The sequence below is a fragment of the Micromys minutus genome (genome assembly GCF_963924665.1).
Source record: "Micromys minutus genome assembly, chromosome: 19".
In the NCBI taxonomy this organism is placed as follows: domain Eukaryota; kingdom Metazoa; phylum Chordata; class Mammalia; order Rodentia; family Muridae; genus Micromys; species Micromys minutus.
Window position 1 is genome coordinate 14584313 of NC_137954.1, and position 18065 is coordinate 14602377.

The 18065-nt window shown below is 42.9% G+C and overlaps 1 protein-coding gene across 1 annotated transcript in view; it reads right to left on the minus strand.

Annotated features, from left to right (window-relative positions):
- Positions 1-18065, minus strand: part of INO80D (INO80 complex subunit D) — a gene marked incomplete at its 3' end in the record, with an annotated part of 97640 nt that overhangs the window by 28712 nt on the left and 50863 nt on the right. Inside the window, 6 exon segments of the mRNA XM_080932896.1 lie at positions 12827-12908; positions 12910-13056; positions 13058-13083; positions 13087-14246; positions 16311-16468; positions 17184-17401. Coding sequence (XP_080789022.1) covers positions 12827-12908; positions 12910-13056; positions 13058-13083; positions 13087-14246; positions 16311-16468; positions 17184-17401 — 1791 coding nt within the window.

Consider the following 18065-nt stretch of genomic DNA (forward strand, 5'->3'; position numbering starts at 1 on the left):
ACTAAAATCAGAAAGAACTGGGGATATGGCTCAAATGATAAAGCTCTTGCCTTGCAAGCATAGGACATGAGTTCATGAATGTTAGCATTGCTTCTATGCTCCACCCAGGCCTGGCTTGCTATAAGAGGGGCTTTTGGCCCTTCGCTCTCTACCCCTTCTCTCTCTCTCTCTGACTCTCTTCTTTCCCTGACCCCTTTCTCCCCCCCATGTGTTCCTGGTTCTCCATGTTTCTTCTCCCCTTTCTCTCCTTCTCTCCCTCCTTCCCCCTCTCTCCATCTTTCTCTGCCTCTACTCTCCTCTCAACTTCCTTTCCCACATCCCTAAATTAACTCTTTTCTGTACTATACCCATCATATAGTTGGTAAGTCAGAGGAAAGAGATGCCTCAGCATGGGCCCACCCAGGCACCCCTCCTACCTCACCATGCCACACTCCATAAAACATATTCTATTCAACAGTGAACCTATTTTTTTAAAAAAAAGCTAGGCATAATGGCATATAGTTATAACTCAGCACCGGAAGAGAGATAGAGGCAGATCCTTGAGGCTCTGGCTAACTTATTTGTTGATCTTGACCTACTTGTTGAGCTCCAGGCCAGTGGGAGACCCCAATGAAAAAGCTAGAGAAAGGACTGAGGAGCTGAAAGGGTTTGCCACCCCATGGGAAGAAAAACATCAACCAACCAAGCCCTCCAGAACTCCCATGGACTAAAACACCAACCACTGAGCACACATGGCTCCAATTGCAAGTGCAGCAGAGGATAGCAGTGTCTGGCATCAATGGGAGAAGAGGCCTTTGGTCCAGTGAAGGCTCGTTTTCCCAGTGTAGGGGAATGCCAAGGAACTGAGGTCGAGAGGGTGATTGGGAGAAACACCTTCATGGAAGTAAGTGGGAAAGGAAATGGAAGTGGTGTGTGTGTGTGTGTGTGTGATAACATTTGAAATGTAAATACAGAGAATATCCAATAAAATAATTTAAAAAAAAGAATATAGCTCCTAGTAGTTGACACATTCCAGTGGATAGTCCCATACCCACAAGCATACCTGGAGTACAGATTAGAGTCCATGGGTTATTTAAAACGAAGAGGACATGAACTTGAGGAAGGGGGTGAATCTATGAGCAGTTAGAGGTGAATATGAAACTCAAGAGAAAATTAATACTTTTAAAATGAAGCTAAATAAAACAAGTTGTAGAGGTGTGTCCCAAACAGCCATCCTTAACCTTCTTTCCCTGATCACATGAAGCCAACTTGAAGTCCTGCCAGTGCTTCCCCACCTGGATCCTGTAACCCAGACCTCTCCTCTGAGCCGAATCTCATTGGTCACTTGGTCACCCACTCGATCTCCAGCTCCATACCCTCAACTCCAAGAGTCTCAGGTGGAAAGAGCCTCTTGATATCTGTCCTTTGTCCCAGGCATCCTTATCAGTTTAAGTCTTTTAAGACAGGTCTCAGCACCACCCAGGCTGAACTCGGAATATCCTGTGCTGCTCAGAATACCGCCACGGCACCACTAACCTCTCCTTGCTTTTGCTGGGAAATCCAGGACCTCAGCCCCGCCTTTTACCGGTGTTCCCTCAACTCAACATCAGGCTTGTTTCCCGAGGCTAGAGTCCTTTTTAAAGTCTACACAGTGACGTAGCCATCCAGTCTCAAAGGCTGCCTCCAGGATCTGGGATACAGCTCAGTGGTGAGACACTGACTGAGCAGCGCACAGGAAGCTCCTGCTTCAGACAAACCCCAGCAGCACACACAGAGTTTCCTGAAGTGAAGAGTAACCGTTTTAAATGAGCTGTAAAACTACTAAGCATGATTTCCTAGATCATGAGCACTTCAAAAGCAGAGTAAACAAGAGTCTCCATTCATGTGGGTTATTTCACTAACACACTGGGCACGTGCTTTTGGCCTCAAAATATTGTTTTCAGGAAAATACGAATTTAGAATGTGTCTTAAACATATATTGATTAGAAACTAAAAAAAAAAAAAAAAAAATCAAAATATACATGCATGTGCACCTCCATGAAATGAGCATGTGACTGGATGGTTACTTTTTTTTTTTTTTTTAATAGTTCATAGTTTCCCTCAGCAACCAAAGATAAAGGAAGCAGCGAAAAGTTCCAATTAGAAAAACTTTACCAGTTCAACTCTATGATACCAAGGTTGTAGATGTTTTTGGTGATGTTGGGGATTGAATCCAGTGACTTCCACAGCTAAAGTCTTTATAGTGGTTATCACTTGCATATTGTTTTTAACTTGGGGTACACAGTATGAAGTTGATATTGTATGTTTTGAAGCTAGAAACATTAAGAGACGGGCAAGTTTGTACAAGTCTGTGGAAACGGAGGAACTGTTAGTTTATCAACAGTCTGGGCCACACAGTGTGACCTCCAACTGACCTGGGCTACACAGTGTAAGTTCCAGGTGACCTGGGATACACAAAAGACCAAGGGAGAAAACAAGATAAAAGAGAGAAAAGAGCTTCTGATTAAATGAAATAAATTTAGACTGTAACAATCCTATTGTAGTTTACATTGGCTTCCATACAATTTCAAGCTTAAATAATGTAGCTTAAGCCAATTTGATAGTAATTTGTTAGGCTAGCCATAAAGATGATGAATATATCTCCTAGTATCATTGATAAAATAGATTAAAAACATCACATTTAAGAAAAAAGAGCCAGGCAGTGGAGGGAGCCCGAGGGAGGCAGAGGAAGGCAGATCTCTGTGAGGCCAGTCTGGTCTACAGTGAGTTCTAGGACAGTCACAGTTACTCAGAGAGATCCTGTCCTGGAGCAGGGTTAAAGGAAGCTGGGTATAATGGCATATATCTGTAACCCCTGTACTTGGGTGACAAAGGCAGAGGCCAGCTTGAATGCACTGTTTCGGGCCATCCAGAGTTACACAGTAAAACTTTAGGCCCATAAAAAGAAAAGCTAGCTGAGCAGAGTAGCTTACTCCTGAAATGGGAGGGTGTGAGAGGCCGAGGGAAGAGAGCTGCAACTCTGAGAACAACCTGGACCTAAGTGTTAGGCCAGTCTGGGGTGCAGAAGGACCCTGTCTCAGAGACCAGAAACAAACAGGGAGAAATACTTACCCTGGATCAGGGGCTTCCATCACTGCCCAGGTAAAGAAAATAATTAGTAAAAGCAAGGTTACTTCACAGCAAGATTTATTAATACAACCAAAAGAAAGAAAGAAAATCATTTTGTCACACTATATACAGATAATACATACAAGTGTTTTATACACATATTACATCAGTTTTTACACAAGAAAAATATACATAAAAATGTAAACTTTTGTATACAAAAACCCTTAAACAAATTAAACAAGGACCAGATAACAAAAGGAGACCAATCCATTATTATTTCATCAAATTTTTAAAACAGTAATACAGTACATTCATTGAGATATATATATGGAAAATGTGAACCATCTCTTTCTGTTTAAAGGGAAATCACAAACCAAAAGCCCAGTCAACTCCCCAAATGTGTCCTCCCAACGAAACCACAGGCAACGCCATGGATAGGCCTTTCCAAAGCCTGCCAGCCTTCCCCTGTATTCTGCAGAAACTAGTTGCTCCTGGTGTACATGCCTGGAATGGAGTGGCAGCCGTGACAGAGACACAAGAGAAGGTGCTTGGTTTGTAAGTCCCCTTTAAGCAGCTGTCCTCCTGCCGATGTCCTGAATGTATGGCGTATGGAGCACGCCGTGTGCCAAGGTGGATGAGAACGGACTGCTAGTCCTTGCTACCATGCAGTTACTTTATTAAAAGATGTTTTACCCTGTCCAGCCTGCCTGCCCCTCCCTGGTTTCTAATGGCTACCTCTCACCTTTGATTTCCCACTGCAATTTGGTTTCAGTTGACACTTGGGCACGCTGGTTAGTTAGTACCACCCCCCTGCCAGGCTCTTAGAGGCTGGTTCTGATATCAGTTTCCAGTGAGTTACTCTGTGCACTGTTTCCTTACGAGTACCCTTACTCCACTCTCCACTTCCTAGGGTTCAGGATTATCTGGCTACCTTCTCTCCCTCTGAGTTCTCCAGGGGTGGCTGCCAGCTCCTCACAAACAGGAACAGTACTTGACAGTTCTGTCTTGATGTTCTTGCATTTGGTATGGAAAATTGGTGGACTAATGAAAAAATATCTTGTGGGGAAGGGCGGTAGGAATAAAATCTATGCCAAGAACATGCAACTTAAGAGTTCTTTAAAAAAAAAAAAGTAAGATCTTTAAATAAATGCAAAATAAACCATGCTTAAGACAGTGTCTGAGAACCAGCTTCTTCCCATGGTGAGTTTTGAACAAGGCAGAACAACAGCTAGAGATCTGTTTCCCTGAAGCAAGAGAGGAGTTAGTTCCCCCAGGCAAGATGATCAAAACGATCATTACTTATTAATGGAAGGAAGAGGCAAATCGGTGAATTAAGTTGATCAAGGACATGGTGGGTGACACACACCAACACAATACTGGGACTGCTTTAGAACTGAGCTGGACAAGCCGGACTGTGGTACATCACTGCTTCAGAGAGAGGGGTACAAAGCACTAGTGAGCCTCATCTCTCCTGCACAGGTGGTCATTTTAAAGTGACAGTCTCCCTTACAGTTACACAAACACAACAATCAAAGGAACAAGAAGCTAAATAAATAGTGTGTGGCTGTCTGTAGATGAGACCTTTAATGTTCTTTAAATAATTTTTGATAATGTCTTTTAAATCATTACATACAAGTGCCATTGCAGCTGTAATGTTCCAGTAGGGCAGCATTTTGCTAAATGTAGATTGCCATTTAGAACTATACATATACACGTGTATGTACAGTTATATCAACACTATTTATATACATAGATATCTAGAGAGCAACATTTCATTGCCTTTGAATATCTCTATGTCCGCTCCCACAATATATCCTGAAGACACACTGTGTGAGCATATACCAAAGTGTATGTACACATGCGCCAACATGTATATATACACGTTTCTGTGTGTGCATAAGAGCTTTAAAGGCACGATATTGAAGGGTGCAAGTTGCTGCAGCAGAGTTAAAACTCAATGTCACAACTGTAAGAAAAGTCAAAAGGAAATCTACAGAATTCACTACACTAGAACTCATTAGGGCTTTCATCATGAGAAAGAGTCAGTTATAGAACTCAAGAGGCTTCCCTATGACTCTGTATAATTTGTTAAAATTCGAATGGCAAATTTATATCTAAAACACAAAGCAAATCAAACTCTTTAAATGATCAGTGTGGAAATACACCCAACACTAATATCAATCATAGAGTCAGAATTACATTTTTCAATGTAAGTAAAATATTCCAGTTACCTAGGTTAAAAATTTGAAAATTAACTGTTTGAATGTTGGCTTTTTATTTTTTGACTACCCAATTCTTAGAGAACATATTACTGAACGCTGTGTACTGTGGGGAAGTGTCATTGACAGGGCCTGTGAGTGACAGCTGAGATATTCATGCCAAGGTGTCTAGTGAGAGAAGTATAGGAAGGGGACGTTGGCTGGGACGTGGCTCTTCCCATACCCAGCACAGGCTACCCTCCGGAGTCGATCTCCAGCACTTGGACTGTAATCCAAAGGATTCCCACTTCAGCATGCTTGATGATATACTCTACACTGTGGTCATTTCCACTGGCTTGCAGAATAACCCAGAATTTCCCACAGATGCATAATCTTGCTTAGCAAAGGCTGTTAATCTATTATACACACACATTTTTAGGGAAATATATGTATATAGCTTTATCTATACACACACATATACATACGTGTATATATAGATTTATACAAATGTATAAATAAACATAATACTTTTTCAATCTTTCCATTGACAAGGCAAGTTCACATTCAGCAAAGTGCCACCACATCCCATATACACATCTCTGTACAGATATACACAAAGGGTCTGTTTTCACCCTTCAATAAGGGGGAATTGATTCTAGCAAATTCCATTAACCAGCAACCGAAGGGAGAAATGGCATCGGTACAAACTCCCTTCTTTCGTTTGCATGCATATGTACAAGAAATATGCAGATTTCTTAAAATATGAAAGTAAGAGTGAATGGAACAGGGAGACGCTACAGAAACACAAGTGTGAAACCAGCATGGGAAGCTTTCCTGGGTTTGTCTGAATCTAAGATGAAGTAACTGAGGCCCCAAAGACAACTGCCAATTCAAGTGTGCTCCTGGGAGCTGCTCTGGAGGGTCTGAGCACAGAGCTTTCCTATCTGTGTAAGTGTGATGGAGCGCTTGGCTCTGTCCACAGGTCTCCAGGAAAGAGCTCACAGAGAGTGATAAAGCCCCGGAACAGGACTGTGTCTGTCTTTTTAATTCCATGTAAGTCAGGTAAGCACTGAAGGCAGCGTGATTTCCACAGTCAGAGGATGGAGATGGGACGCTCCACTCCACAGCCAATGGCACAATTCAGTTTCAAAAAATAGTTTGCAAACAACTGAAATCATATGAGCTTTGAAAAATGTGTGGTGGAACGGGCCCACCGACTCTTTAAACAAGCAGCCCCTTCAGAGTTTCCTTACCAAGGCCTATGTTTTCTGAACTTGACCAAGAACACATACTACTTTATTTCTTGAAATATGAAGAAAATTTTCTAGACTAATGTTTCAATAAATCTCTGGTCCCATCACTTCAAAAGAGAAATGAGCTGTTATCTAACCTATCTAGGTCTCTCTCTCTCTCTCTCTCTCTCTCTCTCTCTCTCTCTCTCTCTCTCATTTTTTTTATGCTCATAATTACAAGGCTGGTCTTAGAATCTGCTTTTTTCTCATATCACTTTAGAAACAGCATAAGTTAATCCAAAGGTTAATAGAAAATGCACGTGATATCAGAGTAGCCTTTGAAAATAATATAGCAAAGAATATGGCATGTTTATAAAATAGAAACAATGGGAAAATAACTCTAATATTCTCAGCTAAAGAAATCATATTTCTATAATACATTCGGTTACCTTTCTGTTTTTATACACGCACACATTCATATCTCTCACACTTGCCCCCAATGTATATTTTTGCATTTGTGTAAAAACACAGACACATACATGCACACAAGTAATTTACCTCTACTTTTAAGTCACAGTGGGAATTCCTTAGTGAGGAGGGTAAAACATTCCTGAATGAGACACTGAGAACATCTAGATTTATTAATTTCTCTATTTTACTTCTCAACTTACAGAAAAAGCTGTAAATTAAAGAATCAATCCATAGGAAATAAAAGAGGTTTTAAAAACTGAAGTTTACAAATTCCAGCTACAGTAGTGGGAGTTCTACTTGGTCTATTTGCTTCTACTAACCCTGTAACTAGGTGTCCAGCCATCTGAAGTATAAACCACAGATCACGTGCTAACGAACTTGATTCTCAACGGCTCTATGCATGACAATAGCTGGTCTATCTGAGGGTGCTCTACATTTTGAGGCCCAGGTTATCCTTTTCTTTATATATCTGCAAGGTAGCAAAGGACAGCTATACACCTCGACACGGCAGAGATCCAGTGTAAAAAGGTGTGTCACTAGTTTGTTTTGTCGAAAAATAAAAATAAAAATAAAAAGAAGCTCATATATAATTTTAAGCTATTAAAACACATAGGCAACATAATTCATTACACTCAATACAGCTTTAGTATAAAACTTATAATTTATGAGGTGATGTTAATAGCATAAATTAATATACTTTTTCTCTTAAAATCTACAATAAGTATTCTGAAAGCTCATTGGGGAAGGAAGTTTTTAAATAAAAGTTTTAAAGCTGTGCATGATGGGAAAGGACTCTGTATGCTGAAGCGGAGATGAGAACCTGCAGTAGAAAGGAAGTCCTCGGCGAGACACCGCGGCTGTGAGACCAAACACTTTCTCTTTCTGGGGCTCTCATCAATGAGGAAACCTTTAGTTTCTTTTAAAACTATTTTCTTATTAAAAACGGCCCTAATTTCCGCAAGGAATCCCTGAGACATACTCAACACTAGACAGTAAGAAGAGCTATCACCGCTGAGAACTGACTTTGGGGCAGAGGCACACACTGCCAGCCCACCGGTGTCGGGCTCCAGGTTAGCCCTGACCCATTGCAGCCGCCTGTACTCAATGACACAGGCTGGAGTCAATTTGGGGCAAATCAGCCTAAGTCCCCAAGGAAAAGTGACGGTGTGGCCTTGAGCTGTATTGGTGCCTTCCGTCCTGCATGCTGAAACGTTTTCCATGGAGAAGTTGGGGTGCATATAGAGCTTAGGTCAGTGGTCCCCAGCTTAAAAAGCAAACAAATAAACATGTAAGAAGAATAATGAGAACCAATAAAAGAAGATACTAACTCTTGGGCCAAGAGGAGTGTGGAATGCACACCGCAGCACCGGGGATGAGCGTGCAAAAGGCAGAGGGAGGGAGAGAAGAAAACATGCTGCCCCACTGGCCATCAAGAGTCAAGCAGCTTTCGTCTTAGAAGACTGCTTTTCAGACTAACTTTAGGTCAGACAAAGATCATGTTGGATCTGCTCTTTAAACCACTCAAAACATTGCTGATCTCAGGAACACAGAATAAATATAGTCACGACAAGTCTCTGCAATGCCACACCTCTTTTACTTGCTCCATACCACAGCGTAGAGAGGACGCTAGCCAAGAATAAAGACCGGAGTGAAAACCACAGGCTCCTACATTTACTCACAATCACAGCGTCCACAACACTGGCTGTCATAAGAGGTGGAACTCATACCCAGCATGCCCTTCTTCATTCACCAGCCAGTGGGAACGCTCAACAGATATCTGCCTCTGCTTTTCACAGAGAATGCAGCATAAATATTTTTGAAGAATCTCATTTAAAATACGACTTTAATTAAAGTGTAATCTTGGTTCCCACATGAATATAACATAGGAAAGCTTAAAGAAGCCAAAATACAAAGAAGTCATTATTTTTCTTTTTTACTGAATTTCAGGGAAGAAATCAGTTTTTTTTTTTTTCTTTATTTAAAAGGGGGAAAATATGTCTTTTCATGAGTGACTACCTCCCATGAGATAATTTTGATACAAAGAATCCAAAGAACAATGTGGGTAGCAGTAAAGAAAAAAAAAAAAAATACAAGAGAACATTCACTCCAACTAAATTCTCTTTCAAAAATGTTTCTAAATTTCCTCATTATATTGCAGAGTTGTCTTGACCATTCAACAAAGCACTTTGTTAGATTACCCTACATATGTCAGATAAAGAATAGAATTTCATCTTTTTAAGTCTAAAAAGGAGACTAAAAAGTAAATACTTTTAAAGTTGTAATGAATTCCAAACCTATTAAATAATTTAGTGTTAATATCCTCGTTCCCACTCTGCAACATCAAAACCATGCACAACCATGCTCCAACTGCTGCAGGATGACACTGCAGGAGGCCCACCCACAACCACCCACCACCACAGTGTAGGGTGAGAGAGCACAGCACAGGCCAGGCTCAGGGAACACTCAGAGGGTTTCACCGCTGTGTGACTCAACTCTAATGCCTGTTTATAAGAAGCCATGCAACAAGCCAACAGAAAACTGTTCTTTCATGTAAAAGAAACTAAATACTCAGGATGCCTGTATCTAGCATGAACATGGCTCCCTTTCTAAACAAAGGACCAAGAGCACAGACTGAGAAGGAGCTTTGGAAGGGTTTTAGTGTGACTCGCAGCAGGGGATGATCCCTAACCTTCAGATGAGAGTCTGCTTTACTTTAAAAAATTAATCTTACAAATAGTTATTTGGCAATATAAAACAATCACTTTCCAACTCCATCTCCGTTGATGATCTGCTTTTCATCAAACCATAACCTTCTTATAGAGGGGCATCAGACCACATTACCTGCCCGAAGGGAACTGCTGTCATTCATATGTAGGAACCCCTCGCACAGTAGGCTCACTAGAGAAAACCTTTGCTTTTCAGCTACACCACGATAACTCCAAGGTTTGCCCACTACGTAGCCTATCACTGGTGGGCAACCTCTAACTGCTACTTATTATCCCGAACTGTTCACTAGCTGTGAAACCTACCCAGGTATGAAAACTGATAAGTCATTTTTACAGAAGAAAAAAAAAAACAATGTCTTGAATACTTTTACTAAAACAGCATTAACAGTTAAAGGAAAGAAAGCCCATCTTCTCGTCAGGTACCAGAGGTTACAGTTGCTGACTCATATTCCCAGGACGCATAGTGCAGTCATTAGCTGCAGCAACTTCACAAGTTAAATCACAGTAACACAACAGACTGGCCTTTATAAATGGTCCCAGAAACCTGAAGAGACAGGTGAGCCTTCTTTGTTACTGTCTCTCATGTACTGAACACTACACTAAAACTACTTCTATCTCACTAGGACCTGTGTAGGGTTTGTTTTTGATTCCAGTATTGCCTTACCATAACATAAGTGCTATCTTTTCATATAAGCATTATCAAAGATGCTGAATTTTTCTTTGCATATTAATACCCACCTACTATTAGGAGACTAGAATTGCTTTAACAGCTAGAAGGGTGACAAAGTAGACACCTCTGGGCTAAGAGACAGATATTCCTCCAACAGTGAGCTTACAAAAAAGCGAGAGAAAAGCAAATTAGAGGCTTGGATATTCATTCTGAATCAGAAGGAAAGTGTGCTTTCGGCTAATCATTCAATCCATTATCAGTATTTCTAAGACTGCCCTCCCTTCAGCAACCATCATGGGCATCTAAACAAAGGGGAGCTTACTCAATATTTTTGGCGTGAAGCTGTAACTGGAACATTCCTGATCACTTCATGCCTCCTTACTTGAAAGCGAAGAAGGGCTTTTAAATGCACATAAAACAGAAAATTGCAAACAATATAAGGTGCAGCCTACTGCAAACTCGGTTTTGACAACTAAACAATTTCCAGCAGCTACTAAGAGACAGATGGCCAGTAACAGTCTAAACTGAGTGCCCGTGACTTCCCTCTCCCTGGCGAAGAGGAGCCGACAAGGAGAAGGAGAGTGTGACCCTGCTAGTCTTCAGCTGATGCACACTGGAGACAATGCATTTTCTGGGAATGCAGTTACCTACTGATGATTCTCGTGGGACATGAGAACAGCCTAGCAAACAAAACAACACTTTTGAGGTGAGGTGACCACTCACTCTCAGCACATTACAGAATACTAAAATAAAAAGCTACCGACATAGGCTCACAGGTGAGACAGCAAAAAGCTGTTCTCACAGTTCTGAAGAGATGCTCATGGTGATACCAAATATAATTTTGCTTTGTAACATAATTTATAATTTAGGAATTTCTCAATCTGCAAAAAAGGCAAAGCTATTAAAAATAAATGTTCCAATTAACTAACATGATATTTAAGGAAAAAAGTAAATATATTACAAACATATTTTGCCTCCCCAACTTCAGTAAATACAAAATAGGTCATGTCATGATTTCACACAGTCATGTGACACTATCCCTCCAAACGCTCAGGCAGGTAGTGTCTACATAATGCCTGCTAATCACCAGCATCCCTTTTCAGGACAGGACGAAGGGCACGGCAAGAGGGTGCACTCGTGAGAAGTAGGAAAATTCGTTCCAGCCTGTACCTCGCAGGAAGGAATTAGGACCAGACAGTCCCTGATCTGACAACAATGACTGGACCACATCAGTTAGAGATATGCTGCCTCACTTTTAAAAATACACATATGTAAATGAGGTTGAGCTCAGGTACAAACACCTAATGGCATCTGAAGGGACAGTGAACCACCAGCAAAGCGGAGCAGAAGCTGAAGCTCCACCTGCTCTGGGAGGGGAGGAAGGCAGAGGAACCCCACACCACTTCAGAGTCACCAACTTACTGCACTACCCAGTATGGTTTTTACCTAAAATCTTGGTACATTAAAAAAATAATTTCCAACTTTACTTCATCCTAAGTACTTAAATTATTTTAAAAGTACCTAAGGTGAGTCAAATTGTGTCTAATTTCCAAATTCTGCTTTGAAAGAACCATTCAAATGTATGTCCTTCCAATATTACACATCACTTTACAACTAGTACATGGGTTCTACACGTGTCCTCCACAGTTCACAAATCTCACCAAAGAGTCACAAGTGGAAACATGTAAAAACTAGGAGCCAGTGATGGACCACACAGGCGGAGACGTCATCTTTCAAATCCATCCGGTTTAGCCTGCTTTTGCACACCAAAACATCTTCTTCCATTACTACCTACAAATGCGTTCCATGAGTGGGGGGATCCTGAAACAAATGCTCATGGAGGAAGAGAGGTCGGGGTCAGACACTCCCTCTTACTGATGTGAGCTCAGCCTTTTGGGGCTCCTTTCCTCACAGACTGGTTTTAGCAAGGACTGTCACTGAGATCAGCCCTCTCTGTTCAGGATGCTTTAGGCAACTCAGTAGGGAAAAAGGACAAAGCTTGCTAAGTAGGAGACGGAAGGAGGAGGAAGAGCCTTATGCTTATTCTGGGAGGGAGGAAAGACAAGCCACAAGGAGACAGCTATTGCACTGCACACCACACACAGGCTGAACAAGCAGGCACAGGCAGTTAAGAGACCATGTTCTTTCCAGCTAACGTATCATAATTAGGAATGGCATCCTAGGCTCCCTGTGGGGTTTGGCAGTTGGTGCTGGGTCAGAGCTTTGATTTGTGTCCGCGCACCACCTACTACACAGGATCTCAATGGAACACCCAGAACAACCTACGGAAAACCTGGCTAGAGAATGGGAAGCATTATCTCAACACTAGGAGACAGTAAAGGGCACTGGTAATCTGAGGTATCTTCCACTTCTAGGACTTGCTGAAATTAAAAAAAAAAAAAAAACAATAATAAAAATAAAAAATAAAATAATCAATCCTACCCAGTCACTGTGCTGAGCCACCAAAAAGCCTGCCAGGCGAGTGACCCGCCAGGAGGGAATGAGCACCAGTGCTAAGGAGCACGCGAACACTGACGCAAGGTCCACTGCACGGCCGCCTGTTGAACCGGGAAGGGGGCGTCCCTCTAATCCCCGCTGTCATTGTTAAATCTTCTGTAGGAAAGGGGGAGAGGGGTGCAAAAGAGGAAACAAAGATAGAAAACACCGGGTTCCACTAGCCTGCAAGCACACAGACTTGCTCAGTCAGGGCTGGGGAAGGGGGGAGATGCATTGTTGGTACTTGTAGCCGTGGCACCTGTTACTGTGAAGCCTGTAGGAGGGGCTATGGAGCTGTGGCTGGGCTGCAGGTCCTTGGGAATGCCACTGTGAGAACTCAGCTGGTGGCCGAAGGCTGCACTGAACTGTGGGAGTTGCTGCTTGGGAGAGGTGGAGGCCATTAGTTCAGCAGAAGGCCCCATGCCACTGAAGCTGGTCTGCGGTAACCCCGGAAGCACACTGGAACTGCTTGGGGTAACGGTGGCGAAGGCAGGCTGTGTGGTCTCTGAGTTGGACGTGGTGGGTGGCGTGGAGAGGGAAGTGGAAAGAAGGTGTCCATCCGCGCCAAGGAGGTTGCTAAATGCAGAGGGATCGCCAAGGTTGACGGGGAGATTCCCCCAGTGAGTTCTGGGGTTGACCACTCCTCCAAGTGGCACCTCAAGCTGGGTGGGGAGCAAGTGCTGCGCCATGATGGGCATCTCTGCCGAAAAGGTAGCTGCCATATTATCACCGGAGTAAGATGTGTGGGGAGAGGTGATATGGTCACTGTAGGGTGACGGCACGTGCTCGCTATCATAATGGCTTCCATGGGGTGAGGAGTGTGAATGATCACTGCTGTATTGCTGTCGTGAGGTGATAAGGTCGTCTGCCTTGCTCAGCAGCTGGGCAGGGTGTGGCCTCTGGGAGGCATGGCTGCCATCACGAAGTCCATGAAACTGTCCTGGGAAGGCTCTCTCCCCAAGTGCACTCTGGCTGAGCAGAGTGGCAGAAGTAAGGCCAACGCTGGCTGGGGCAGAGAACTGCCCCTGGATCTGCCCTGCCAGGGGTGTGGGTGGGTTGGACAGAGCAGCAGAGTGGAGCAGGCTCTCGTCCAGCTCCAGACCGGAAAAGCTGTCGTGCTCCATCCGGCCATTCAGCAGCTCCCCGAGGTCCGTGTTCACTTCTCGACTCAAGGACTGGATTCCCGAAGCATCCGTACCCGTGGAGAATACCCCCATCCCTCTGTCTGACAACCCCTGAACTGGCACACCGTCTGACTGGGAAAGAACCCCAATTGTACTCAGGCACTCGAGGGAAGTCACAGCTTGCAAGGCCCGCTCTAGCTCTTCAGCTTCCTCAGTGGTCGGGAGGAGGTCTCCATTCTTTCCTGCATCAACCAAAGCCATGAGAATCAGTAGAGCTCGCAGCTGACTTGGACAACAAAAGTTACACAGCTGAATATTTTCTCCACTGCCCTACCACAAGGGTCCTTCTTGCCAGGCTCGGTGGTGCACACCTGTAATCCCAATACGCAGGAGACCAGAGAAGATGGATCTGAGTTCCAGGCCAGCCTGGTCTACAGATGGAGTTCCAGGCCAGCCTGGTCTACAGATGGAGTTCCAGGCCAGCCTGGTCTACAGATGGAGTTCCAGGCCAGCCTGGTCTACAGATGGAGTTCCAGGCCAGCCTGGTCTACAGATGGAGTTCCAGGCCAGTTAGAGCTCCATAGGGACACTCTGTCACTGCCCCCCCCCCAAAAAAAAAAACCTTTGTGAAAAGAAACATTTCTTGAGATGGGGTTAGAAAAAAAAGAATACACTATTGATCTGCAGGACAATGAAATACTGATCTATCAGCTCTCCTGGGATTTTAATAACCCCCTTGTTTCTTTATGTCTAGAAATCTATCATGTGAAATATCTTGTTTTGTTTGTTTATTTTTTACTATGTAACCTTGGCTGGCCTCAAACTCACAGAGATCTGCCTGTCTCTGCCAACCAAGTGATGAGATTAAAGGCGTGAGCCACCATGCCTGGCTCTGTTAAGTTCTTTTGTTTATGATTAGGTTTGTGTCTGTGTGACCACATGTGTGTAAGTGCCTATGGAAGCCAAGGTGTTGGATCTTGGGGCTGGAAGTGCAAAGAGAAGTAAGTTAGCAATATGGGTGCAGGGAACTGAACCTGGGTACTCTGGGAGAGTTTGAACACTCAACTGAGCAGTCTCGACAGCCCTCAGAGCTTATTTCTTAGAAAGTCTAAAAGAATGCCAATTAAAAACTCAATGTTTATCTGATTATACAAAATTTTCACCTAATATGACAACAGTATCATTGACGTTAAAAACGAAGGCTGTATAGAACAAGACAGGTATATATTACTTTGTCTGCACCTAGATTCTTCCAACTGATGAGGAGAACCAACAGTAATGGTAAATGCTCAGTTTCTTTCATAAGGTAACTTTCTTCTTCTTTTCTAAGATTTACTCTAATTATGTGTCTATGATCTATGTATTCATGTTGACAAGTAAGTGCAATACCTGTGGCGTCCAGAAGAGGGTGTCAGATCCCTGAGAGCTGGAGTGAACAACCTGACAAGGACACCCAAAAGGGTCCTAGACAACAGAGGCAAGTGATCTTAACCATCTCTCTAGTTCCCTGAGCTACCTTACGACTTGGCTGACTCTGTAGCATCCTCCTTGGCCAGGCCTGGTGGGAGCACCTTTAATTCCAGCACTTGCTGGGTTACAGACTTGTATCACTATGCCAGGCTCCAAAGACAGGTCAAACTGGGAAAAAACTCTAATAAAACTTTTCTTTACAAATAAAAGATATATTGAATAGCACTGCCAAAACATTAAGGAAAATTACTCATTTTAATGGAACAAAATTCAATAGCTATTAAAGTATTAATACACTAAGTACCTAGTATGATTAACTAAATTTGGTACTGCCCAGCTTCTGAAAAGAAAACACCTTGAGGGATGTGTTTCTTTTATTTATAGTGACAGGAATGTTATGTCAGGGGAAACATTTCAGATATGCTGCAAAAGGCTATTTTATTATTAATAATAATAATGATAAAATGGCCAGCAAGATGGGCCAGTGGGTAAAGGCACATGCAGACAGGCCTAACAGTCTGAATGTAACCCTGGAGCCCACGTAAGGATGGGAGGAGAGAACTGTCCCCTATCCTCCACATTCACGCATGCTTAAACACAATTACACAAATGTCATTACAGCAATAATAATTTTATTACTATTATTTCTAGGATGGATTCTGTGATACCTGGGCATAATACCTAGTACGCCAGAGCTGAGACGGGAGAATTGTGAGTTCAAGATTAGCCTGAATAATGTGGAAAGGGCCTGTCTTTAAAACCCCAAAATAAAATAAAACTCATTTCTCTTATGAGCCATATCTAAATCAGTCCCTTAAGTAAAACACTGACCATACCTTCAAAAAAATCAAAGTCTTGTAAATCATCCGGCAGCCTCGGCAGGACATCTGCAAAGTCTTCCTGGTTCAATTCCAAGTCGTGCGGAATGTCAGTGATCTCGTTGGCAATGTCATCCGGCAACTCGTCAGCACTCAGCTCTGGCGTGGAAGGGCTTCTGTGGAGACAAAGTAGCTAGTCTCTGCGGAGACAAAGTAGCTAGTCTCTGGACCCCACAAGGAGTTCACCTCAGCGCAAGTTCCTCAGACCCTCTACGCACTCAGAGAAACCCAGGAGATGGCAGCTCTTCCCAGGCTGTTGTAGTGGCAATAGGCCTGTGACCCCCATGCTTGGGAAGTGACGGCCAGAGAGTCAGACACTGAGTTCAGGAAGTTGCAGAGAGACACACCTGAATTTCTACAGCCTTTACTCATGATTAAGACAGCCATTACTAGATTATGCTTTCACCTCAAATTAGTAAAATGAATCCCCACTTAGTGTATCAATGTTTTAGTAAAATTTCAAATCTGATCAACAAAATAAATAGACAAGAGTGAACTGATATTCAGTTGATCAAAATGTTTAAGTCTGCCAAAATTTTAAAAACTCATATTCCTAATTAAATACTTCTATTTTAGCATGTATAATTTTAGTTAAAACAGAAGAACCTGAGTGAATAAAATTAAATCATCAATTTCAGCATTTACTTTTTTGCTATAATAAAAAGCTGACATTGATAACTATGTAACACAAACTTAGTCAGATAACTACTGTTCAAGGGGCTTTAAGCTGAGATGCTCAAGAGCTGGGTATGTTAGTAGCACCATTGAAGGAGGGCGGATGTCCCGAGACCAGACCATGCAAAGGAAAAGCAAACCATGGCCAGCACTAACCGGATCTGCGAGGCCTCCACTGGCAGTGAGACGCTGGTGGGCATGCTGAGGTTCCCTTGGGGCACTGCAGGGGGGATGGGTTTCTGGGGTCGACGAGGTCCACGCCGTCTTTTCTTCTTGTGTTTTTTGGTAAGTGCAGGGGGCTTCGATTTTTTCCTAGGCTTCCTCTGTTGCTGGTGCTGAACTTTACGGGAGGTATCTCCTCTCAGGAAATTGTCCTTTGAAGTAAATACAGTATTTAAAACCTGCTCTACCCCTCACTCCTGGTGTGTTAGTGCACAGCAAGGTGACTGGCAGATGGCAATTCTCTATGTATTTCAAGACCAGCTTAAAGTTTTTACTACAAAGACATGGGGAGCTGGGGCTGTAGGTACACTGCCTGCAGGGCTGTGAGCTGCACCCCCAGTACCACATAAAACCAGGGGTGGTGCGCGCCAGTGATCTAGGCATGCACCAGAAGGGGGCAACATGGAAGGTCAACCTGAGCTACACAAGACCCTGACTCAAAAAAAAAAAAAAAGTTAAGTATTTGAAAGGTATGTTTTACCCAATTTAAATATTGTATAATATGGAAACAACACATTATTCTAATGATAACTTCTGCGTATCAGTCAAAATAAAATTATCTAGGGCTGCAGATAATAAGTCTCAGTGATTAAGACTGAACAGGCTGTTCTTCCAGAAGACCAGGTTCCCATTCCCAGCACCCACATGGCAGCTCACACCTGTCCCTAACTCCAGTCCCAAGAGAACTGACACCCTCTTCTACCCTTCATAGGCATGAAGCACTCATGTAGTCCATATATGTACATGTAGGAAAACACTCATACACATAAAATAAAGATAAATAATTACCTAAAAACCTAAGATTATTTGGGAAAA